At 40.2% G+C, this 24,383-nt stretch overlaps 1 protein-coding gene across 6 annotated transcripts in view; it reads left to right on the forward strand.

The window, feature by feature from the left end:
* RAP1GDS1 (Rap1 GTPase-GDP dissociation stimulator 1) overlaps positions 1 to 24,383 on the forward strand; it is a 62,446-nt gene that overhangs the window by 14,844 nt on the left and 23,219 nt on the right. For 2 of the 6 annotated variants that reach the window (XM_044428822.1, XM_044428826.1), the window contains exons 2-4: positions 3,438 to 3,621; positions 5,776 to 5,901; positions 16,320 to 16,466. In XM_044428822.1, the coding sequence (XP_044284757.1) occupies positions 3,558 to 3,621; positions 5,776 to 5,901; positions 16,320 to 16,466 (337 nt within the window). In that variant the 5' untranslated portion in view covers positions 3,438 to 3,557. Of the gene's footprint in view, positions 1 to 3,437; positions 3,622 to 5,775; positions 5,902 to 16,319; positions 16,467 to 24,383 lie in introns of those variants that run through there. The other 4 variants (XM_044428824.1, XM_044428823.1, XM_044428827.1 and 1 more) reach the window with 4 other exon arrangements.

Raw genomic sequence — 24,383 nt, forward strand, 5'->3', positions numbered from 1 at the left:
AGCCGCTCCCCTTTGGAGAAAGCAATACTGGGCTAGGGAGACAATATAATCTGAGCTGCTATGAGTCATCTTTCTGTGTTTTCTAAGGTTCTGATGTGTGAATGGCCCACTTGGCTTCAAATAATTTCCCGAGAGATTGTTTCTCGTCATATAATTCCATCACTGAAATGATAATCAGAAGAACCCCTTTGTTCGAATATTGCAAGCTCAAGCAGATCCAAGTTACTATTAACAGATTGTTATAGTTACTACATTGCATTTTTTCCTCCTGAAAGGAATCCAAGGTGGCTTACAAGTTCTCCTCTCCTTTTTGTCACCACAACAACCTTGTGAGGTAGTTTAGCCCAAGCAGCAGTGACTAGTGCCTAAAGAGACCTGGTGAGTCTGATGGCTGAGTAGGGTCTAGAATCTGGATCTCTTAAGCCTTAGTTCAGCACTCTAGCCATTATACTAGAGTATAATGGTATAATGGGGCGGCTTCCAACATTACACTTGTTAGAAGCCGCCCTGAGGCTTATGCAAATGGGGCGGCATATAAGAATTCCAAATAAATAAATACACACTCACACACACACACACACACACACACACCACTGTCTGTTCAGTGTGTATACATGACTGTATGTGATAACTGGTTCTTAACACTCGCATATCTTCATAGCTATTGTTAGGTATTCTGATATCCTAGAATATTCAGGTATTACACCTGCTCTGTCTTCTTTACCCTGAACTGGATCTGGAGGAGTTAAATTGATTTGTTTTTGGTCTTGCTGACTGATGATTTGTCCGTCTGAGCTCTCCAGCAACCACCTGAGCTCTCCAGCAACCACCAGCGCTTCATCTTCTGTTGTGGTCCTCCTTTCCCACTCATCGAGTAAATAAGCCATGTTAAATAGGTCTAAACATTTTGCTGAGACCATTGCATGATGCTCACTGGAGATTTTTCTGTACTGTTTTATGTCTGCTTTTCTGTGAATATTTACCATCCTTCTGATTTACTATAGAAGTACCAAGCCAGTGTAAGAAGGTTATGTGTAGGTGAGACCTCTCATTTTGGCAGATGACAAAATAATGCAAAACATCAGAAGAAGAAGAAAAGCAATCCAGCAAAATATCAGTTGTCTTTGCATGGCTTGTTATGCTAAGAGAAGGATATCTAGTAATCCAGTTTAAACCAGAAGTCTGTTTAAGCTTGTCACTGTGTTTTATTGGTATTTGCTGATCTGCATCACATAAATCAGAGCATTTCTGCAGCTCACAGCAAGAGTTTAATTTTATTTTCATTGCTTCTTTTCAGGATACATTTTATCCTCTTGATTCAATTTATACAGCTAACAAGTCCATCAAAACTATAGATGATAAAAGCAAGTTTTTACTGTGTAAAGTTCTCTGTAGTGCAGCAGGTAGAATCACAATATCGTATCTTGCATGCTAATTGCGGGTAATATTGTAGGGATCATTAAAAATCAGTGGAGACAATCCACTGGGAGCATCTCCGCTGTTCACCTTATTAAAAAAGAATGGGAAACACAATAGGAATGTTTACAAGAAAAGCTCCCAGTAGGTTGTAACCAGTATCTTAGCATCTCAAAGAACAAAGAAATTACTAGCACCCTTTAGCTCACATTCTGAAATTTAAAGCATTAGTTTCTCTCTTATAATGTAAGAACTCACATAATTTGAGTATGAGTTTGATTTTTTGTTTAAAGATGCTTCTTCTCTGAAATAGTTTCTAGACCTTCTTTTGGAAAAGCCTGTTAATGGAGTAGAGAATTCTCCATCCATTTGATGTGTTGCAGGTTGCTCTCCAGGTGTATGTGCACAACCCTTTCCTAGGAAAGTGCATGTCCAGAGACCTGTGTAGAGCTGTGAGCCTGATTTTTCCCTTATGCAAAATGTATGCACAGGTTCCCTGATCTTGTCAAGACCACAGTGGCATGCAAAGCATTAAACTTTTCCATTCTCCCATATTAGGTTCCTAGATGAGATCTGGTCACCTGTGATTTTGAGTACAAAAATTAGATAGGTGTGTAATGCCTGTTATAGGTAACTTATGGTCTGTCCTTTAGCTTGTGTAAGTAGAACACCCATCTGAGCAACATTCAGGATACAACTCTTTTAAAATATATTAAAACTAGTTTAGTTACACTGGACCATAATACAACTCTTCCTTTCTTCTCTGTAAGCAGAATTGGAATACCATATCTATTTTTCTACTATATCTTGTTTCATAATGCTAATTGTAATACTTTCAGCTCTTCCTGTGCCAATGTGCTCCTGTTTCAAGGGGAGCTTCACCTAACAGAGCACAGCCTGTAGCTCAGTGGAAAAGCACCAGCTTTGCATTTAGGGGCCCCAGGTTCAGTCTGTGGCACCTCCACTTAAATGTATTAGGCAAGCTGTGGATGAAAGAGAACTGTTCCTGAGATCCTAGAAAACCTGCTGACCGTAAGGCAGGCAACCCTGAGCTGGACAGATAAATAACATTACCAGGGGAAGCAGCTTCTTGTGTAAAAGAGGAGTGGGGCAGCATAACATAGCATTGTGCTACTGAAATGTCAGGGCCTGGCTTATGTAGCATAAAGGGGTCTTTCATATGTTCTGATGCAAGCCTTTAAGACAGGGGTCTCAAACTCAACTGACCTGGGGGCTGCTGGAAGTAGAGTCTGGGTGAGGCTGGGCCGCATCAAGTATTCCACCACCGCGGTGGTGGTGGGCTGCTCATCCCGCGTCGCTCCCGGAGGCCGGCCCGGGCGCCGCCAGCGCTTTGAAGGCCGCAGGGCCCCTCCGCCGTGCCCCGCCCATCCCGGCACACAGCTTAGAGGGAACATTGCGCCCAGGGTAACGACTCACGCAGGTGCGTGTGCGAAAAACGCGCGGGCCGCACTATCACTAAACTTTGATATCAAGTGGGGGCCACAAAATATCGTCCCACGGGCTGCAATTGGCCCGCGGGCCGTGAGTTTGATACCCCTGCTTTAAGATAATCTTTTAGGCGTGAAACTCAAGGCCAAACTAAATGTTCTGGCAACCGCACCTAGTTTAGCTAGGCTTCCTTCTGCTGGTATAAGCATGCGTGGCCCTAGGTACAGTGGGGACTGCAGTGCTTTGGAAGGGGAGGATTAAATCTTTTTTCTGGATCTGTTTTTTGCCCAAATTCCAACCCCCTTTGGGGGCAGGATTTGATTTTTTTCCCCTTTTTTTGCCCCTTCCCCACCTTTGCAGTGTGGTGGCACTTTGAAGAAAAATAGCAGGGAAGGGTTAACACCCCTTTCCTAATTACTACAGTCCCAACCTTAAGTGGAGTTGCACATGCTCCCAGCAGTTGTTCATAGCTAAACTATGCATGACGACCAGTACATTTCATTTGGCCCATGGTAGCGTCACTTCTTGCTCTTTCTTTTATAAAAGGCTCTGATTTCTCTCTTTCTTTTCAGACACAGAGACAAGTGAACAAATCCAGAAAAGTGGGATCCTCCAGGTGTTTGCAAGTCTGTTGACTCCGCAGTCTTCCTCAACTGCAAAAGTAGCTAACATCATAGCAGAAGTAGCCAAAAATGGTGAGGTTTTCCACAAGGCCTTTTCTGCTGGAACATCTTCAGTTTTGCAGCTCACTTGTCAGTATGTTTTTCTTCATTTATGTTTTCATTTTAGAGAATAGATGTTCTTCATTTCTTTTTCTCTCTCCACTCCTTTTGTTTTGTTCTGACTTGATAATAGATTAGTTCTTAGTCATCCATTTGCTAGATGCATCAAAGCAGTACAAAGTTGCAATCCTTTTTATAACTAATTTTTGTGGGAAATCTATTAAATATTATTATTGGGCAAAATACAAAGGACAGATGTTTACAGTTGTGTCTACGGGAATCACTGCAGATAAATTTATGCAATATTTGTGGGTTAAATTTTAATTTTATAACTTTTACAAATGCTTACATTTGTTGTTCATTTTTGGTGCATTCTTGTATACATCGATCTATCTGTATTCCAAAAATACTTTTGTTTGACCAAACTTGATTTTTGTTCTCTAAAGGTCCTCCCCACCCCCACCTGCATTTTATCCCCACAATGATTGTGCGAAGGAGGCCAGACTGAAAAACACTGACTGGCCCAAGGTCACCCAAGTGGCGACACCTAGATCTCCCAAGCCTCACCAACATGCTAATCGCCCTTCTGCACTGATTCTTCACCACAGTAGTTGCAGTTCTAAAATCCTAATTTTAGACTAATCGGAATACAGATAAACTGTCACAATAGATTGTATTGCTGCATGTGCAAATATATGCCTTCAATTCTTCCCAAAGGAATTCACAAAATTTTAGTTCTAGACCTTAAGTTTATGTTTACTTTTCAGGAATCATCTCTTTTTTTCCTATAGAGGCCCAAGTTGTATAAAAACAAAACATTCATGCATTTCAAAGCATAAGGGCATTCTTACAGTTAGCTTCTTATCCAGGGTGAGTGGCTGCTATCTCCCCGTGAATAGGTGAGTAGTGAAGCAGCAAAGCCCCTCCTGACGTACAGCCACTAGGATTCCAAGTGCCTGGGCCATGACAGGGTTGCCACTGTAGCTTCCCTGGGCTGATTCTCTGCATGCCCTTTCCTTACTAGAATGGCCAGTCACTAGAATTCTGTAAAACACATTGCGCATGAATAACTGTATATAAACTTTGTCTGTATCCGGGAAGATTACTGTGTAGATTGCAACAAAGGCCCAGACAGACATTACTGTAAATATATGTCTAGCAGCTGCATCTTTTTTCATGTTTTCTGCTAGAGGAGGTGTAGGCCCCCAGTCCAAACTGGGCCTCCATCTGTGGGGTTTCGGAATGCTTTTAAAATTGGCACTCCTACACCCCACTCCTACACTCCTTTAAAATTGGGGTTGGGCTCCCTGCAGCAATTCTTACAGTAAATATAGAATCAAACAAAGGAATATCACCTTTGCATTCCATGCATTATTTGGGCCTCAAATAATGCATGGAAAATAGTTCAAAAACTTTGAAAGTGCAATACAATTGTTCATTTTTAAGATGATAGTGATGGTGATGATGCTTATCTCCAAGTAGCAACCCTGCAAGGTGCATCGCTGTCCATTTTCATTTTATACACAAAGCACTGAATGGTTTACTTGTGGCCTGTCTTGATTAGGGAGGGAGCCCGAAGGGTACTTTGTCTAAGTCCATCAGATTAATGCAGTCTTACCTAAGCTGGAGCCTTCCAGATATGCTAGACTTCAACCTCCATAATTTCCAGAATAATAGGAGTTTCAGTCCAGCATAGCGCCCATGCTGGCTGGATATGATAGGAGTTGCAGTCCAACGCATCTGAAAGATGCATAACCTGTATCAACTTGTAGTTTGTTTGTTTATGCAGGATTTTAGCAGCTTTAAACCTTATTTTTTTCATTGGATTGTTTAGTTTTTCTTTAATGCATGAAGGACAGCACAAGAGTTGCTTCCCCCAAAATATTCTCAGTGTTTAATTTATCAAAAAATGTTATTTAAAATGCCTTCACTACTTCCCAGATGAATTCACAAAATTTTGAATATGCTCATAATTCCTAGCCCTTTTTCTTTATATCTTCATTGGAACCAGAGAGTTTTTGTTCCATACATAAATTACTTCTCATGCAGAGATGCAGCTGCAATGCTTCTGGTATATGTGTATTTGGAACAGAAAGCCTCTCTGCTGGAGGACAAATGGCTCTGTTAACAAGAAACAATCAATTCACAGCAACTAGCCTTTAATTAAACCCCTTTCTTTTGCTTGTAGAATTTATGCGGAATCCATGTGTGGATGCTGGCTTGATCCCACCGCTGGTACAACTCTTAAACTGCAAAGATCAGGAAGTGCTTCTTCAAACAGGACGTGCCTTGGGCAACATATGCTATGACAGCCGTAAGTGCTCAAAAATCAGTGTTTTATTTTTATTTTTAAACCTGATTCTTGTTGTTCATTTTTCTTTCTTGTTTCGTTGTCAGCAGTGCTGATTTCTGTGAGACATCTGTGGATGCTGTCACAATTAAGCCTAACTTGTATGACAGGCTGTCAAAAGTCTCTCTCTCTCTCTTTATTTTGATGGAAGCAGACAGATCCTTGGCAATACTATGGGGTTTCGTGGACAAAGAGAAACAAATGCTATTAAAAAAATTGGAGGCTTGTCTAATGTTGTTGCTGTAGATAATATTAATAGGGTTAACAGGAGCTATGGTGTTTCTCACCAAACCAAGTAATGAAGCTGAATGGGGTTTGCTGGGGCCCCACTCCATGAACTGTGAGGATGGAATTTGTCCTGGTAGAGAGGGGAAGCTGGGCATTCTGAGTGCATTGCAGTGGGCAGACAGGGAGCAACCCAGGATATGAGGGATCCTAAGTCATCCCAGTTCTAGCCATCTCCCTCATCCAGGAGAAGATTAAGGCATGATTAGAGTGTATGTAAGTATTTCTCACCCATTGCCACCTGTTTTTTCTTTCACCTATGGATGCTTCACCTCCCACTTAACTTCCTCCAGCCAGCACAAGCCAACCATCATAGCTATGGGTGAAGCTTCTAATATCAGAATAGGGTTTCCCTCTGAAGAATCAGTCAGAGCCTCTCTTTGTCTGTGGCCTTAGAGGGGATATTCTGAAATGTCCTGTGGCCCTTGAGATGTTGCCTAGGTGACCATAGGATTACTCTTTTAGTATTAAAGATGAATCGGTTTAGTGGCACTGTTATACCCTGCATCAGCTTGTTCTAATATTGGTTTCGGTGTCTGCTTTGTATACAGTCCAGCTTTGTTCCAGAGAAGTTAGATTAGCAAGAAAGCATGAAAGAGCTTGATCCGGTATGGTTTATACTTAACTGCCTTTAATATCATGTTGGTGCTGCATACATTAACAGTGCAGACAGGAAACCACCCAGATTTTTTGTGAAAAAAATAGTTGTAGAAGGCATGCAGTAGTTCACATGTTCAGTCCTCAGCATTTCCAGGCAGGGCAGAAGGAACACCATCCTGATATCCTGCATATTCACAGCCAGTTTGTGTCAAGAAAACTTGGCTAGATGGACCCGTGGTCTGACGCTGTATGGCAAGTTCTGTGTTCTTAGATGGTTGCTGCTCAAGTGACACTGTAGTTTTGAGATTGTTGTAGATAAATGATTTTCACAACTATTATGGGCGCCACATTTTGTCTGCGAATCCCACCATTTACAAGTCTAAATATTTTGGTTAATAGCAAGATAAAAATTCTACTGTTTAAGAGTTACAGCTTCTCTGTGTAAAGGTAAGGATGTATTTTTATTCTATACATATTTCATTCTATATCCTACATTTGCAAATAGGAAACTGGTATTTTAACTATGAATGTGGAACTTTACAGTGTTATATATTACTGTGTTTAACCACCCCATTTCCACCTTAATGTTTAGAACTGTTTTGTTAAAGATGCAGTCCTGTGTGTCCTTTAAAAAACAAAAACCTCCAATTTCCAGCGTGCTCCAGCCAGCCATGCTGCAAGTGTACGACTGATTGATTGAGTGATTGGTCTACCCATAAATTTGCTTGTGAATTACATACATAGTAATAATAAACATCTCATCCAGAAATAACTGGTGTTCATTATTTTGGTTTTACTGAATAATTATTATGTAAAAATCTTTGTATACTTGATTTACATCTCATAATACAAAGAATACTGATTCAGTTGAATGGAATAAAATCAGTTTACTTATTAATAAAATGTCAGCCATCATCTCACTGATTTCTGAAGGGGTGGTTTTTTTTTTTTGTTTGTTTTTTGCATCTTCCCTACTGTTTTACTTTATTTTTTAACTTTTTTGTCTTAATTTTTCATCTTACATAAATTCTGCTTGTGGGATAATTGAACTCTTCATGCATTTCCAAATCCAAATTTGGTATTTTAGGAAAAGTACGTATCTATGTTGACCTAAACTGTGGATGAGAAAGGTACTACCAGTGTGACAGGTTTATCTTATAAGAACCATTCAGAACTGATACGGTACCTCTCAGGTTTCTCATTGCCCATTCCCATTCACACTTACAGAAAGTTACTGTAAAGAAAGACAGAAAAAGAATTGAACAGGAACAAATACATCTAAAGGGGGATATGCATGCAAAGATGTGGGAAACTGAAGAAGTCCAACAGAATGCTTAAAGGAATAAGATGTTTTTATGAAGAATCTGAAACTAGCCTCTACATACATTCTACTTGCTTGCACTCGCTATGTAAGGGAGCAGTCATGGTCAGCCTTCAGGATCTTGTTTAAGTCATGTCAAAAGAGCAGTTCTCAGGCTAGATGTTCAGCTCTGACTCAGTTCTAGGTCCATTACTATGGAAACAAAGATGGGAGATGCAGCATAATGTGCACAGCTTCAGAAATGTTAGGGCAAAGAGCAGCATATGCCTTTGAGTGTAATAACATAGCTAGTCACAATGCAAAATATTTAGAAGGGGCTGGTTCCAGAGTTGGTCATACCTCATTTAGGTCCAAATGGATGAAAGTTGGTCATGTCTTACTTGTCAATTGATTTCAGTGGATCTGCTCTAAGCATGACCAAGTCTGAATTCAACCTAAGAATTTTATTGTTGAAAACCGTAGAGCTCAGATGTGTATATTTAACATGCTCTTGTTCAAGGTCCATCAGTGTTGTTTAAAGGTTAATCCCAGGTCACTTACACAAATAGACTGTATTGTGCTTAAAGTTGTTTTAAAAATGAAGATGATTCTTATCTGCTTGAGGAATTTTTCTGTTAGAAATGTTGAATTGTTGTCAAACCTAATGTCATATCAACCTCAAAACACAGATAATTGATACTGCATTCAAATGCATCTGGGACATAGCAAATAGGTGTTCCCTGATGTCACCTTCCTTGGTTTAACTGGTGTGTGTGTGCACGCACATGCTCTGATATGTTGTGTATGCAGGAAAAAGTCAGGGCTTCTTTTTCCCATTCCTAATTAAAGAAATTTATTGGCATAAGCGGCCATCATGGTCACCTGCTTGGATGGACTTAAAGGGAATTAGAAAGATGCATGGAAGATGTCTCTGTAGTTGGCCATGCTGAACCTTTCGATTCAGAGGTAGTAAGCTGAGGGAGGGGCTGTGGCACAGTGACAGAGCACGTTGTGAGCATGCAGAAGGTCCTGTGCTCATTCCTGGCATTTCCTGGTAGGGCTGGGAAAGAATTCTGCCTGAAACCCCGGGAAGCGATGCTGCTGAAAATACTGAGGTAGATGGTCTAGGTGTCTGACTCCATACAGGGCAGCATCTCGTGTTCCTGTACCAACTGGCATATAGAACCTCCCTCATACAGAATCAGTCCTCACCTTCATAAACTGATTGCTCATCCTAGCAACTGGTCAGCCACAGTGGGAAAAATGTGCTGAACCACATAGACTGGATCCTTGGAGCCTGTCTCACAGCCTGACTTTCCACGCTAGTTATTCTGCAGATACAAATGCTATAAATAGTAAATGGTATGTCTTGCTAGGGGGATCCGAGCAATGATAATCCAATGCCATTTTGGAACTGTTCTGCCATTTCTTCCTTCAAGGAGTAGCCATGCTGATTTCACCAGGAGGCCGTCCAGTTCAGTGTTCTGTTTACTCAGTGGCCAGACACATGCCCATGGGACTTGGGAAACAGGACTTGGGGGCAACAACGTCCTCCCATCCAAGTTCCCCAGCAGCAGATTTGGGGGTGGAGTGATAAAAAGACAGACTAAAAGGTTGAAAAACAAGGGTAAACTGCAAATGTATTAATTGCTTTCCAACAATTGTGAGGCTGCTTTTAAAAAAAGGAGGATGTTGTCATCTGGATCCCTTGTAAAGTTTTGTGTGTGTGTGTGGGTTGGGGGGGGTGGTTGCATCATAAGAGCCTTCTGTGGAAACATTCAAAATGTCTCCACTCCAGGAAAGTATCAGCACCCCTGCCCCATTGCCTGGAAAAGCATTTTACTTTAGAACAACCTGGACTTTTCCTCCTGACTTCAGCCCTGCCCTTCCTCACTACTTCTACTGTCCTGTCTTGACCCCTCCCCTCTTTTAAACTGTGTAAAAGGCAGGTCTAGAAAGGGGCTTGAAAGGCCACTAAGATAAGGGACAAAGACTTTTTTCTTTTTCACAAAATATCTCTGTTCATCTTTAGTGGAAAGCACAGTAACACCTGGAGAGTGATTGTTCTGAAGCAGTATGCATTTCATAGACAATAGTGGATTTCATCAGTGACACTAAGGTACCAGAGCCATTTTTATTTTCTTGTTCTTTGTGTGTGGTTCTTTCCTTTGCAAGCCACCCTTAAAAATGGGGGTGGGGTATTACGTAAGTTTCTGGAAAATAAAGAGAAGCTTCATGGATTAGTGACAAAGCATATGTTTCGTAGGTTTCAAGCCCTGGAACCTCTGGTTTAAACAGTCCAGGTAAACAAAGGATGGATTACAAAGGAAGGATTCCTCCAAAAAATTGGAATTCAGGCAGAATAGACATGATGAGGCTACAGAAAGGTCTGACTCAATATCATGCAGTTTCCCATATCCTTGTTAAAAGTTTTGGATATGTTAAGGTATATACCATGTGATTTCCATGCTTCTTAATTGTAAAACTGGTTGTAAGCTACACAATGTCAAAGACTGGGTCTCCAACTTTGTATCCATAGGTGTCAATGTGCCACAAACCAGTCTTGATGCTTACCAGGCTCTCTGCTCTTCCTGGTTTTTATTTTATTTCTTAAGATTTGTTACTATTTAAAAAACCCCAAACAACAGCCCAGTAAGCTGCAGTGAAGTGCTGCCCTCCAGTGCCATCTTTATGTAGTTTTGTGTTTGGGAACTCAAGCTCCTGGTTATTAGGATCTTGCTGAAGTCGTCTACTGGGGAGTACTTTGTGACAAATCATACCCAGTTGTGGCAGTCTTTTTATGAATGGGCAGCTCCTCCTCTCATGGCGGTCCTTTTGTGAGAATGCACTCATTACTCTCACAGAATTCCAAATGTGCCCCTCTCCCATAAAGGTTGGGTACCCTTCATCTAAAGAGGCAGAAATCCAGTGGATTGCTGCGAGTTTAGTTCCTGGCTTAAGTGAGCAGAAACACCTATGAAATACAGGCTACCTTTGATCCTCTCAGAAATCAAATATTTTATGGTAAAGTACCAAAGTGTGGGCAGAATGAGCTCATCAGGATGACCTGTCAGTTTGTATATTTCACATTATCTCTTGAGGGTAGAGTCATAATTAAGATATGAAATCACTTGGTGCTGAAAGGTACTCCTATGTCTAAACCTGAAAAGCAAAGATGCCTTTATACAGATCTTTACTTATGTATGCAAAATCAGAAACCGCAGGGACACCCTTTATGAATGTATATCAGTTTTCCTCGCATTCTGATTTTAAACTAGTGAGTAAACTTGCAAAATGTACAATTATGGTAAGAGGAACAGTCCTGAGACTTCACCACAAGTGTATAATTTAAAATTCAAATTCTGGAACAGAATAATGGAATCCTTAGAGTCTAAGACTTAGTTGGTAGAGGTTTTTAGTGCATCCTTGTTTAAGACTGAAAATAGGTTACTGTTTTTATTAGAATATATAGTTCTTCATGGCACTTCTTTGTGGGGGCTAAAGAAGATTACCTATAAAGAATAGGTATTCTTGGTATATGGAAGAATAGAAAAACTTGACAACTGGGGGTGGGGGTAAAAAACTACATTTAAAGAGAAATTTTTGTTCCACTGTCATCCTGTCTCCTGCTGAGAAATATAAATTTTACAAAATTCCTCCACAGTAATGCAGAGAAGTCCACACTGAATAAAAATATTGTAATAATGAGTCTCTTTTTAATTTTAGCTTTAGAAAATGAAGTATTCATATTTTCACTTATTTATTTCTTGATTAGATTTATATCCTGCCCTTTTCTTTTGTAAATAACACAGGGCAGCTTATATCATTATCCTGCTGCTTTCAGTCTTATCTCCACAACAACAACCCTGTGTGGTAGGTTGCCCTGAGAGTCTGTGACTGGTCCATAGTCATCCAGTTGCCTCCTTTGCTGAGTGTGGACTAGAACCCAGATCGTCTGAGTCCCAGGCCTGCACTCTTAACCAATATAGCAAACTATAGTATGCTATAAATATTTGCAAATATTTGTTTACCTAATTCTTCATTTCTGTGAAATGCATTGGGTAAAGCTAAGCACATAATGGCTACTTTTAAAATGGTATAATTTGCCATTCTTCAAACAAGAAAAAATAAGAAGTAATTTTGGGCTTTCCCCACTTTGTACATACATACACCCTTGGGGGCCAAGAAAACTTTGGCAGTTCCTGCAAATGTACAGGATTATTAATGAATAAGAAGATGTTTGGGTTAAGTCTAAAAAGTGGAGTTTCTAAGAAATAAAGGAAAAAGGAAGGGTTAGGGAACTGAAAGAATAAATGACAGGTTATAAGGGTATTAAGTTGCATTTTAGTTATGATCAGCTCCTGTTCCTAACAGGCATCTGTAAAATAACATTCAGTTATGCAAAATGTTATGTATTCAGTTATACACTTGCCTGTCACTGTATGCCATTTCTTTATTCATGCAGCCAAGACTGCAGCTACTAGGGAAAACCATGTGTGTTCTCTCTACTTTGCGTTCGTTTGTTTAAAAAATACTTATTGGGAACTGTAGCAATACCAACTGAAGCAGTGATGGATGTTTGTTAATTAGGTTTACAAGAGAGCAGCACATAGTTTGTCTTTTTTTGCTTTTTAAAACAATTGCATTTTTAATTATTAAAAAATACCCCTCCAAGCTACTAGAGATGTTTTGTGTGAGATTTTGCTGCTGGATTTGACATGGTAACAGTCAAGCAGGGAATAAGAGAAAGTAGCACAATCTGAATCTGGGATTTAGTGGCTGTATTTTATGCACAGCTCTGGTACAGTAGAATCAGAAAAGGGGTGGGGGGAATATTTTGTGAACAACATGTGGCTTTCTGAATTCATAGTGTGCTTTGTTCCTTTGAAAAGTACAATGCTGGTATAAGCATGGAGCTTTGAAATCTCTGGCAGTCTTGCCTTACCCAGTTCATGTCAATTAGGCTTCATCCATAGATCCATGTGTGAAGCATTCTAGGCTCCCACAAATGGCAGAGTGGGATACAGGAAGCAAGTAGCGGATAGCATGGGCAGGGACCAGAGGAAATTGGCAATAATCTCCCCTCTTCTCTCCTTCTTTTCATATGATCTCTCCAAGATCCAACCCAAGTCTTTGATTTTATTTTATATACTTGCTGTTAACTTGTTATAATTTCTTTTATCAAAGCAAGAAATATTGATTTGTACACAAGATAAGATATCAGCAATCCTATCTGAAAGTTATTTTGACGAAACATCCTGACGGAAATGCAGCAAAATTCAGTTGAATGTACAATGTACAACCCAGTTTTGGTTTTATTTGTGCATCCCATGTAGCTCTTAAGCTATATTCGGACAGTAAGCAACAATGTATTAGAGAGATCCTTTGGAAGGTCATTGTTCATTGCATTAAATTCTGTGCATTCTGAAAGTTTGCAACATAATAAAATTGCTGAAAGAGAGATTTGATCAACGTTAGGTTGTCCCACGTGATAGCATTCTGCTATGGGAAAGCTTTTACTATCTGTGGAAACCTCTTGGTCATTCTTACACTAGTGTCAAGCTCAAGACTTAGAAACATAGAAACAGAGTGAGTTAGAAGGGGTCTGCTGGGCCATCTAGTCTGACCCCCAGCTTGTTTAAGACATTTTACAAGCCCTTCTATTGGACATCCCACAAGACATTGCACACCTCATTACAATTTCACTATACCAGGGGTTGTCAAAACTTAAGTAGCTATTTTGCTAATGGTTTTGCAACTACCAGTGTCAGGAAGTGCAACTCATGGCCTGCATGGCCAATTTTTCATCTTCTGCCTGTCCCTGCTGCAGCACCAGTTGAATTTGCTGTGGTGACAAAAATTCCAGTGATCTTTTGCTACAGCAGTTGCAAATTCATTTGTAAACTTGACTTCTAGCAAATTGGATGAGGGTTGATTTAGTGAGGGCAGTGGGTTCTCCTGGTGGGTTCAGTGGGGGCAGTGAAGCACCCCAAGCTGCAGAGGTTGCCCATTCCTGTGCCATCAGAACAGTGACAGCAGTATAACATTGATACAACCTTTTGTCTTTGTTTGAGTCAAATCACAGTCTGCAGTTTGTGAATCCACTTTTGGTTGCTGAAGTGATAGGAATAATGATGTGATGGATAGAATGAGTGATTCAATAGCTATTCCCTCAGAAATATTTGCTACAGCTAAACTTGACAGAATCCTTATTCATTTTTTCATGATCCACTGCATTATAATATTTGTGGGTAGCATTTGATATGGAAAACTTGACATGTCACAATAAAATGTTCTGATATTTTGTCATCTCCTATGTGTAATTTGATAATGTTTCTTGTTGTTGTTAGTCGCGAAGTCGTGTCCGACCCATCGCGACCCCATGGACAACATTCCTCCAGGCCTTCCTGTCCTCCACCATCTCCCGGAGTCCACTCAAGCTCACACCAACTGCTTCAGTGACTCCATCTAGCCACCTCATCCTCTGCCGTTCCCTCCTTCTTTTGCCATCTATTGTTCCCAGCATGATAATGTTTAGAGAGAACCTATTCACTGGCTTTTCGCTCTAGATAAAGGAGAGAAGTATATTAAGATTTCATGACCAGTATTTAGAGTGGGAGAAAGAGGTTTGGAAACTACATATACTAAACAGAAAATTCATTTTTTGAAGGAAGGATAAGGATATATGTTTTGAATGTTCAAAAGTGAGTTTGCAAGCGTACCACTACAACGTACATGTATAAAAGTCATTGCAGGGAATGCATGGAAATGGTTAAAACTACCCAACACATGTCCCATTCCCTGGTGTATTTAACATGTTCTTTCCTGTTTTGCCTGATGAATCCAGAGCTATTTTTAACAGGAGCTTCTGCAAGGCAGGGGGAAGAGGTTTAATGATTTAGTTTCCTGTATGCCCATTAATTAAGCTTGGAAATAATGTGATAGATCACTTACTTGTTGAGGTAAGTTGAGGCATACCCAATGTTCTTTGTTTCTTACTGTGTTGCTAGAACATTATCTTAATAAGAAAACTTAACTACTGGCTCCGTATGATGTCTGAACCAAAAAAATTGAAAAACATATGAATTGCGGTCATTTAGCAAATCATAATCAAATAATTGTTTTGAGTGAATTTGGAAGTTGTATTTATGTTAGCTATGATTTGGCATGGCATCTAAGCAGACAAATCATAATCATTGCTCTGCCTCCAGAATTCTCTGCAATATTTTCTTCATCTTCTGAGCAAGTGGGATGGAAATGCAACCAGCTTGAAATCCTGGTTAGGTAAGCAGGTAAAAGATTACAGCAAATGGCAGTCAGTTTTAAAGTAAACTCTGGTTTGCCTGTACAGTGAAAACTCATACCAGGTTTTCATTCTAAACTATGTTAAGTTCAGACCATTGAACCTTTAAGCATTCCTTGTATTTCAGTTGCCCATTATTGAAAGTTAGATCATCTTTCCCTGATGATGAAACTTATCTCAAGCAATTTAATGCAATTTCATTTCCTCCCATAACAATGTCATGCAGGTTCAACAAACTGGTGGTTATAAAACTCCTTAAGGTTCTTGGAAGGAAATTGCATTTTTAGTGTATTATTTTTATCTGATAATTCAAGCCTTTGCTTCTTTGAAGACTTCATGCCCCTCTTTGTTTATTAACTCTTTTTTTTTCCTTAGGTGGTATCTGTTTGCATGATTTGTGGTCCTCAAATATAGTTGCTATGCCAAGAACCAGAGCTGCTCAGTGATGCCTGTGTTATGAATCGGGATCTGTCCAAGCTGACTTGAACTTGGGGCTCTGAGAAAGCCTAGGGCTTGCTATTTATCTTTGTTTTGCCAGTAAATGAATATTTTTTTCTCTGGTCCCCTCCCTTTTCCTTTGGCATCCATGCTGAGAGAGGGAGGCACAGGAGCTGTATATGGTGGATAGGTGGAATGGGACCTCCGGAGATTACAGACCCTGGGATTTTCCCTACCTGTATAAGCAAATATCTTCTTACAGGAAGTTTCCTTAATATAAGGTGCAAATAGGAACCAACTCCTTAAGCATCCCTGTAAATACATTTTCCCCATCCATACTGTGATAACAATAGCACTACTAATTCAAGACCATCTTTCTCTTTATAATTATTGTGATGTTTCAAACTCTTAAGTGCCTCTTTAATTTTATTTTTAACTTGACTCTTTGTTTTACAGATGAGGGCAGAAACGCAGTTGACCATGCAGGTGGGGCACAGATTGTAATAGACCATTTAAGGTCACTGTGCAGTAAAACAGATCCAGCCAGTGAGAAGCTCTTGACTGTCTTTTGTGGCATGCTGATGAACTATAGCAATGAGAATGGTAAACAACAATGCTAAAAGAAACCCTTTGTTTTAAATATAACTTTTTTATAAAACAGAAAATGTTAAAAGAATTAAAAAAGAACAGCTGCTATTTTGATTATAAGTAAAATAGTGTATCCCATTGTAGTAAAAAAAGTATTGTAACATTGTTAAATATCATTAGATGAGGTGCATAGTTGTCCCAGTTCAAAGCCCCATGTGTTTTATTTTTATGTCCACATGGAGTTTCTAGTATCATAAGCTAACCCATTCATTTCAATGGATGTAGCAGTTATGCATGTGCAAGAGAATGATAATACAGCTTTGTTTCTCCCACTGAAATGTATGGAGCAACTTTCTCATGTAAATTAGCTTTGTGTTAGGGGATGGTCATGGTTAGAATACACTGTCCTTTATAAGCTGCTTCCCCCGCTGCCTGTATAAGCAAGAATATCCATTACAGAACTCAGTAGCCCAATTTGGACACACATTTCATTGGGCCAGTGTGTGCTTCCTTTCTACCTCTCCTCTTATGTGCTGGCTTCACTTGGAGATCCTGGGTTATTTTTAACCAGCGTTACCTGATTCAGGCATAAGGAGAAACCACATACGGGCTTAAAACAAACTGCATATTGCATCGAAGTTAGCATGTGGAGAGGGGAGATGCAAGGAAAATGGATATCCCAGACACTTTTTCACAACTTCACAAGTGATAGTTTCAGAAACCAAATGTACATCCAAAAGGATTTAAGGATCAAAGCATAGTACATTGTTGCTTTCCTTAATATCAGAGTTGCTTCTTTTGCTGTTCTTTGCGCCTTCTGTATGGTACTGAGCCCTGCTGGTGTTGTTTCCCATTCTGTGATATCTTCTCATGTTTTTCTGTATGTTAAATCGTTTCTGTATAAAAGATTTTTCCATCCTTGGGTTGGATGGAAGAGATTGGCCAGCTCAGGAGAATTTACTTCCCTGTCTCATACACACACAAACACACACACACACACACATACCCTGAGGTTCATTATTAAACTAGTTGTTCCGCCTAATCACCTGTGAGCACTTTTCTAAATAAACTAATTATAATATAAGCTTCCAGATAAACAGCTTTTTGAGCAGTCCAAACAATGTATAAATATTACATGAATAACTCATTTCACCCAAGAGGTAAATTTGGATTACTGATGATGTCCTCATATTTTTACCTTTATCTCTTTTTAAAACAAACAAGAGAATTCTGTAGGGCTTCAGATATTTCAAGTGGTATAATTCAGAACAGTGTGCATGTATATTCTGACAATGTGTCTGTGACAAGGCATACTTGCAAAATTTGCATCGTAAAATATAAAACATCACATTTGCAGAGGTTCAGGTGGAGAGGAGGAGAGCATACCAGTTCCATCCTTCCACAGCCAAGGGTGTAAAAAAAATTGGCAAGAAATGCAAATCAGCAGTTTTCAAGGAAATGAACAGAGAAAACAACTGTTGTCTTCAACCCTGCAAGCCCTGTTTTTTGTTGCTGCTGGGCGCCCATATTGTTCCATCCCTTGTTACAGTACTCTTGTCTTCATTCTGTCATCCCTAATTTCAGCATAGTATCGTACACTTTCTCTGGGCACAGAATACTGTTGCAATAAAGGCACTTAAGTGCTTTGAACAGCACTATTCTGGAGCAGTCCTTTTGCTTTCCTGGTTATCTCTAGGGTGGTGAAAGTAGTAGCCTTCAGTACCCATTTACCTACAGGCAAGGAGCAAGCTCATCTTTGATTTGCAGGAAGACTCGAGAGAGCTGCAGCACTGCAGGCAAATTAAATTGCCAGACTACAAAGCTAAAGTAGATTTTGGGGAACATCTTTGTCCCCCTGTTCTGAATGGCATCTGCAAGGGTTTCTTCTCTCTCCCCCCTTGAACCCATTACCCTGTCTCAGACACAGACTGTTATGTGTGTGAGGGGTATCCCTGTGATAACAGGTTCTATTTGTAGCCATCCTTTTACCACTGCTGCTTCTTTCTTAACAGAAAAGAAAGAGTTAAGAGGGAAAGATGGAATGGTTGTGCTGTGATCAGGTTAACACATCAAGCTGGATCATGGATTGAGTGTGTATTGACTATGGATAGTTGCTCAGTCATGGGTTGTTGCATTGTGTGAACCCAGCCATGCATATAAACCTAGCCAAGCTACCAAACTTGTTCACCAAGTACAACCCACAGAGAGAAGCCATGGTTTGTTTGGGTTGTGAAACATGGGTTATTCCACACATCAGCCATGATTTGTTACCATGGTTGGGTATACACAATAACCCGCAATTCAAAGACAACCTATAATCCATATTGAATTCATTTGCTGTGTTGTAGTATGAATTCAGTAATACTTTTTGTCTGGTTGCTATCTATCTGGAAGCATCCACAAGATCACAACCCTGTGCAAATTCAGGCAGAAAAAGTCCTACAACCCAGCTTCTTTCCATCTAAACTGCATAGGATTGTAACAGTCTCTTCTTTCAGGCCACATATAAAGCTTCTTTCCTCTCCTAGCACTGTCCTGCATTGGAGCTTAGCATCTGTTCTCCAGCAATTACCCTGAGAATATATTCCTTCCAAATATCTCCTGGTAAACAAGCTCCTGCCACTTCATTCCAATTTGTTCCAAAATAGATCATGGCACTGTTTCAGGAAGTGGCTCGTAATAAACCAACTAGGCAAATGACCCATTCAATTTTAAGAAATTTTCTCTTTACAGCTGTGGTGCCTCATATTAAATAGAGGATGAGTGAGAGGTCCAGATTTTCATATGACCAACTCAAGGACTCAACCACTTTTCTACCTCCCCCCACTGCTTCTACCTCCCCCAATATTCATATCAGTGTTCTGCTTTCATAGGTTTTTACCCCCTAATCAGCAACTATCAGTGCCACAATTTTCCTTTGCTCTCCTTCTCCAGGCCTCCTACTTCATCCTCACTCTGATATGTAATTGTTTGCGCTCTGCTGTTTGTGCTGCTGGTGTCTTCCAAATTGCTTTGCAACTCCATAGCTAGAAGGGTGAGGGAGGTTGAATGACAATTTTCTATTATGCCTGCCCTGCTATGACTGCTGGCAAATGTTTGTTTACTTTCTGAAACCTCTCAGGAACTACATTTGATTTGTACAACAAGCAAAGTTTGGATGGTCCCTGATTTAAACATCTGTAATATTGTAGTGGTAAGCGGGGACTGCAGTAGCTTTTCATCTTTCCCTGCTTTCCTTCTCTCTCTCTCTCTCTCTCTCTCTCTCTCTCTCTCTCTCTCTCTCTGTGTGTGTGTGTGTGTGTGTGTGTGTGTGTGTGTGAGAGAGAGAGAGAGAGAGAGAGAGAGAGAGAGAGAGAGAGAGAGAGGCATTTGTAAATAAACAAAGGATTGTTTAATACAGATTCCACTGCAAAAAACGCTAGCACTGTCAGGAGTAGCAGTGATGAACATGAGACAGCCAGAACCTCAGTGTTTGCAGAGATGTATCTGCTTGCTAGGCTGATACAGCCTTTGCTCCATGCCAAGAAAAATAGTGAGGAAAATCTGATGGCTGATCTATAAGCAATTATTTCCTAAGGAATAACTCTGTATATGAGTGACAGTTTTTGAGGTAAGGCCCTAGCATAGAAGCATTCCCCTTCACCCAGTTGTCAGTTCAGCTGATGAGTTCCACCAGCCACTGAGATATAAGAAGGTGGCAGTGACATACATGGGGAATCCTGCAGTTTTGCAGAACTACACAAAATCTTTAGGCAATAAAACCTTGGGGACAAGAAGTGCATTGAGGACTAAACATGCTGAGTAACCAGAGAATGCCAAATGGATGTGAAGGGTGTGGCGGCAGGGAATTGCATGTATATCCTGATAGAAGGCATTGCTAGCTTTAAAACCTAAACAGAAGTGTGCACAATGTATCATGTGGCTGCAAATTCCTCTTGTTAAATGTGTTTTTCATCCTTCTTCCAAGAAGCACCTTATAACTGACAGACGGCATAAGATGTGGGGATCACAGGTGCTCATTCTCTGCCTTTGGCAAGCTACTTTCTTTCCACCTAATGCTGGAGCAACTACACCACATGCTGTTTCTTAATTAATTCATTTGAGATGTGAAAATAACACAGTGTCATCTTCTGCATCTCTACTCAGAAGTGAGCCCCATTGAATTCAGGGGACTGACAGGCAAATGTGTATATCACTGCAGCCACAATTTATATAAAATTGTTCTCTAACATTATTTGGAGGTGGTGAGGAGGCCAATCTTATGTTGGCATTGTCTTGTACACGTGTATCTAAAACCATTCTCTGCATTATGGTTTCTCTTTTCATTTCACATTAAAATTCAATCTGTTAAATTCTGTGCTTTCATCCATTGCCTTTGAAGGAATATCTTAATATTGTAGTGTAAAAGCCTGTCTTTATCTTGCAAGCTCTCTCTGGAAGTATGTGATTTGAATATATTGTACTGGTTGATAGAAGTTCTGCCTCTTCATATTTGTTTGCTTTCTCCTGAAACTTTATCTGTGCAATAATCAAAAGGAAATCACAATTCTTGTCATTTGTTTCTCCTTTGTTAATTCTTGTGTCTACAATGACATCTCTTTTATATGCATACTGTTTAAAGTTGTGCTTCCAGAGCTAATGTTATGCTGGAATTATGTAATGCATGCAAGTACAGTTTCTAGAAGTGATCTAAATTATGATTATTTAAAATATTTAAACACAGTAAGTCTACAAAAACTTCTCAACCTTGTTGCCTTATGATCATGCTATTATATTATTTGATATTAATTAAATATTAATATTAATTAATGCCAAGATTATGGAGCTGGTAGACACACAAATGAAAGGAAATATTTGGTATATTCTCTTTAAGTTTCATTCTTTGGCAGTCCTTTTTTGTCTCCTAAAAGGCATTGGAGACATCAGAATTCAAATGTAGGAGAAATAGTGTAACACTATATTTGCTTTGCATGTAAAAGGTCTCAGGATCAAAAGATTCCTTGGCATCCTAAGATGTCACTGAGGGAGACTTAGTGTTCTGAGCTATATAGATTGAAGAGCTGATAGGTTGTTTTCCAGTGTTGCTAAAGTTTGGGTAGGTGATTATTTACACCGGCACTGGGATTACTTGAAACATCTTTTCCTGTGGCCTGATTCCCATTTCACACTGCCTCATGGTTTATTTAACCTGTGGTTTGTTGTCCTGTCCAGGGTTTGGCCAATGTTGAACGAAGAGTGCATTCTTTTCTTAGTTCTTGGGTTGATTGTTGACTCCTTTCCCTTCTCCCTCCTTGCACTCCACACCCTTTGCAGTACTGTAGTACTGTCATGTAGAGAAGGTGAGGTTTTGTGTTTTTTTAACATTCTTTGTTCATCTCTTCTAACCTGTTAAAACAGTTCATGGAAACTCCATGGTTTTGGATTCATGTTCAATGACATCCTATGGTTTTAACAACCTAGTGTTCACAATCTGACCATGGGTTTGCTTTCTGGGTTGTTTGTGGTTAACAAAACTTTGTTGGTGTTGGTGTTTTTGTGAGTATGGCTGTGTTCACCTATTAAACTAGAATTCAACACCCTATAGCTTGGTTAAACCACAGCTTAATGGTATGTGTGAACCAAGTCTGTATGTATTTATATTATTACCCTATATGTATTTATTACCCTTGCGATTATGTGTTTGCCTGTGCAAGGCATAAAATTGGTTCTAAACACATGCACGTGTATTCAGTACTGCTACAGCACCAGCTAATGACACTGAACTGTAGTAGCGCCAGGATTTTTGTCTGGGTCTCTTCAGCCTGGAGAAGAGGGGACTCAGAGGGGATATGTTGGCGACATACAGGTATGTGAGGGGATGTAACACAGAAGTGGGCAGAGACCTGTTCTCCCCTGCAGAGGAAGGCAGGACGCGCTCCAACAGAGCAAAGCTCAGGGAGCCAAGGTTCCATTTGGATGCCAGGAAGCACTTCCTGACAGTCAGGACCCCAAGGGTGTGGAATGGGCTTCCACGAGAGGTCGTTGAGGCCCCATCGGTGCGGGTGTTCAAGGATAGGCTGGACGTCCACATGGTGGGCATGTCGTGAGCGGAGCTGGCTGGTGCCGGAGGTCAGACTAGATGGCCCGGGAGGCCCCTTCTGACTCGCTCTGTTTCTATGTTTCTATGTCTGGCTCCCTGCCTGTCCTGCTTTCCCAGTGCAGGAGCAGTGTGAAAGAGAAGAATGAGCAGAAGCTGCAGACGGGGATAGGGGAGCATACCCAGAAAATCAGATTGCAAGGCTGCATATCACAACCCATTCAGTGCCCTCATGGAACAGGACCCCATCTTTGTCTTGTAGCTAATATATCTTCAAGTGGCAACATATTCAGTGGGAAAAAGAGTCTTCGGGCTTTAACATGCTTCCTCTTAAAAATGTGAGCTTTCCATTCAGTGGTGAAAATTCTGAACTCTTGACTAAAGCAGCAGACAGGTGGCCTGGATGCTACACAGTGTAACATGTAGTTTGACTCTGAGAATGAAGGTTCAAGCATTAGGGTGCAGCACCCTCAGCATGCATTCCAGGGAGATCCAGAGATGGCACACCGGCCTTATTCATTGCAGCTGCAGTAGAATCATATGTTCATCCTTTTTTCTGCAACAAATGTGTGTGCCCATTTGGTTAAAAAAGAAGCAACTGCAGTTTGCCAAAGGGTGGAGGTTGTCAAACATATGTCTTGCTTTGCTTTTTTTCAGTAGAGGAATCACTAAGCTTGAAGCTTCAGGGTCCTGTGATTCTGCTCAGGAGGAAACCATAGAGCAATCAGAAGAAACCAAACCCTGCATCTCATATTGCATCATTTGCTTTGATGCATATTTAAACAGAAAAAAGTCCTGCATGGCTCACTGGGACATACCGGGTGTTGTAGGAATTTTCTTGTCTAAAAATGCATTGGATTTGTATTTGCAAAAATATTCAAGCTATTACAGTTTACAGAGAGAATGGGAGAGGGAAGGAGAGGTAGAGAGGATATTCTGTTGTTAAAGGCAGACTAGAAATAATGTTACAGAAACACCAATACTTTTCCCCATTGAAAGGTTGCTCATCGTATTGGCCACAGGACTTTTCTCAGTGTTTCTTGTTCTTTGCTAAACTTCTATTTTGTTTCAAGTGTTTTTGTCTTCTGTATGATGACGTCCTTTGTTTGCATAATAAAGTAACCAGAAGTACTTACATTATTTCTTTTCTTACTTCTTACCTTACTGCAGGTGTGTGAAAATTGTGGCCTTACAGATATTTCCCTGACCATTGATGTATGTTATACTGGCTAGGGCTGATGGGAGTTGGAGGAGGAGGAGAAAATGGAGAATAACTCACCAAGGACAGGGAGATAGAAATAAAGAGAGAAGAGAATAGAAAGTCAGAGTGTTCTTGAGTCTTGGCCATAACCCTTCCTTATTTAAAAAAAAATCCCTTGTGATCTTGCACATGGATATACACTTGTAAAACTTCTTGAAATTACATGCATATAATGGATTTGCATGAAAAGGCCATAATCCATAATTCTACAGAGTTGCAATGTATACATGGAAATGCATGCCAGTGGAGACTAGATTCCTTCCTTCCTTCCTTCCTTCCTTCCTTCCTTCCTTCCTTCCTTCCTTCTTTCCTTCTTGTCATACCCCAGAAGAGGGAATTTTAACATAGACCTTACCTCTACACTTAAAGTGGCCCAGATCATGTGTCAAACACTTCTTTAAACAAAAAAGCAGAAGACTTGGATGCTATAGGTTGGATCCAGATTTAATCATGCTTACAGTGAACCTGATAAAACCATTAGTCCACAATTTACTGATTTCATTGGGCCTGTTACTCTAAGAATGTTTCAGTCTGGATCCATTCCACTGCAATTAATACAACATGTAGTGTGACCCTTAATGGTTATGGTATGCAA

The sequence above is a fragment of the Varanus komodoensis genome, unplaced genomic scaffold (genome assembly GCF_004798865.1).
Source record: "Varanus komodoensis strain SLA01 unplaced genomic scaffold, ASM479886v1 scaffold2, whole genome shotgun sequence".
NCBI classification, from domain to species: domain Eukaryota; kingdom Metazoa; phylum Chordata; class Lepidosauria; order Squamata; family Varanidae; genus Varanus; species Varanus komodoensis.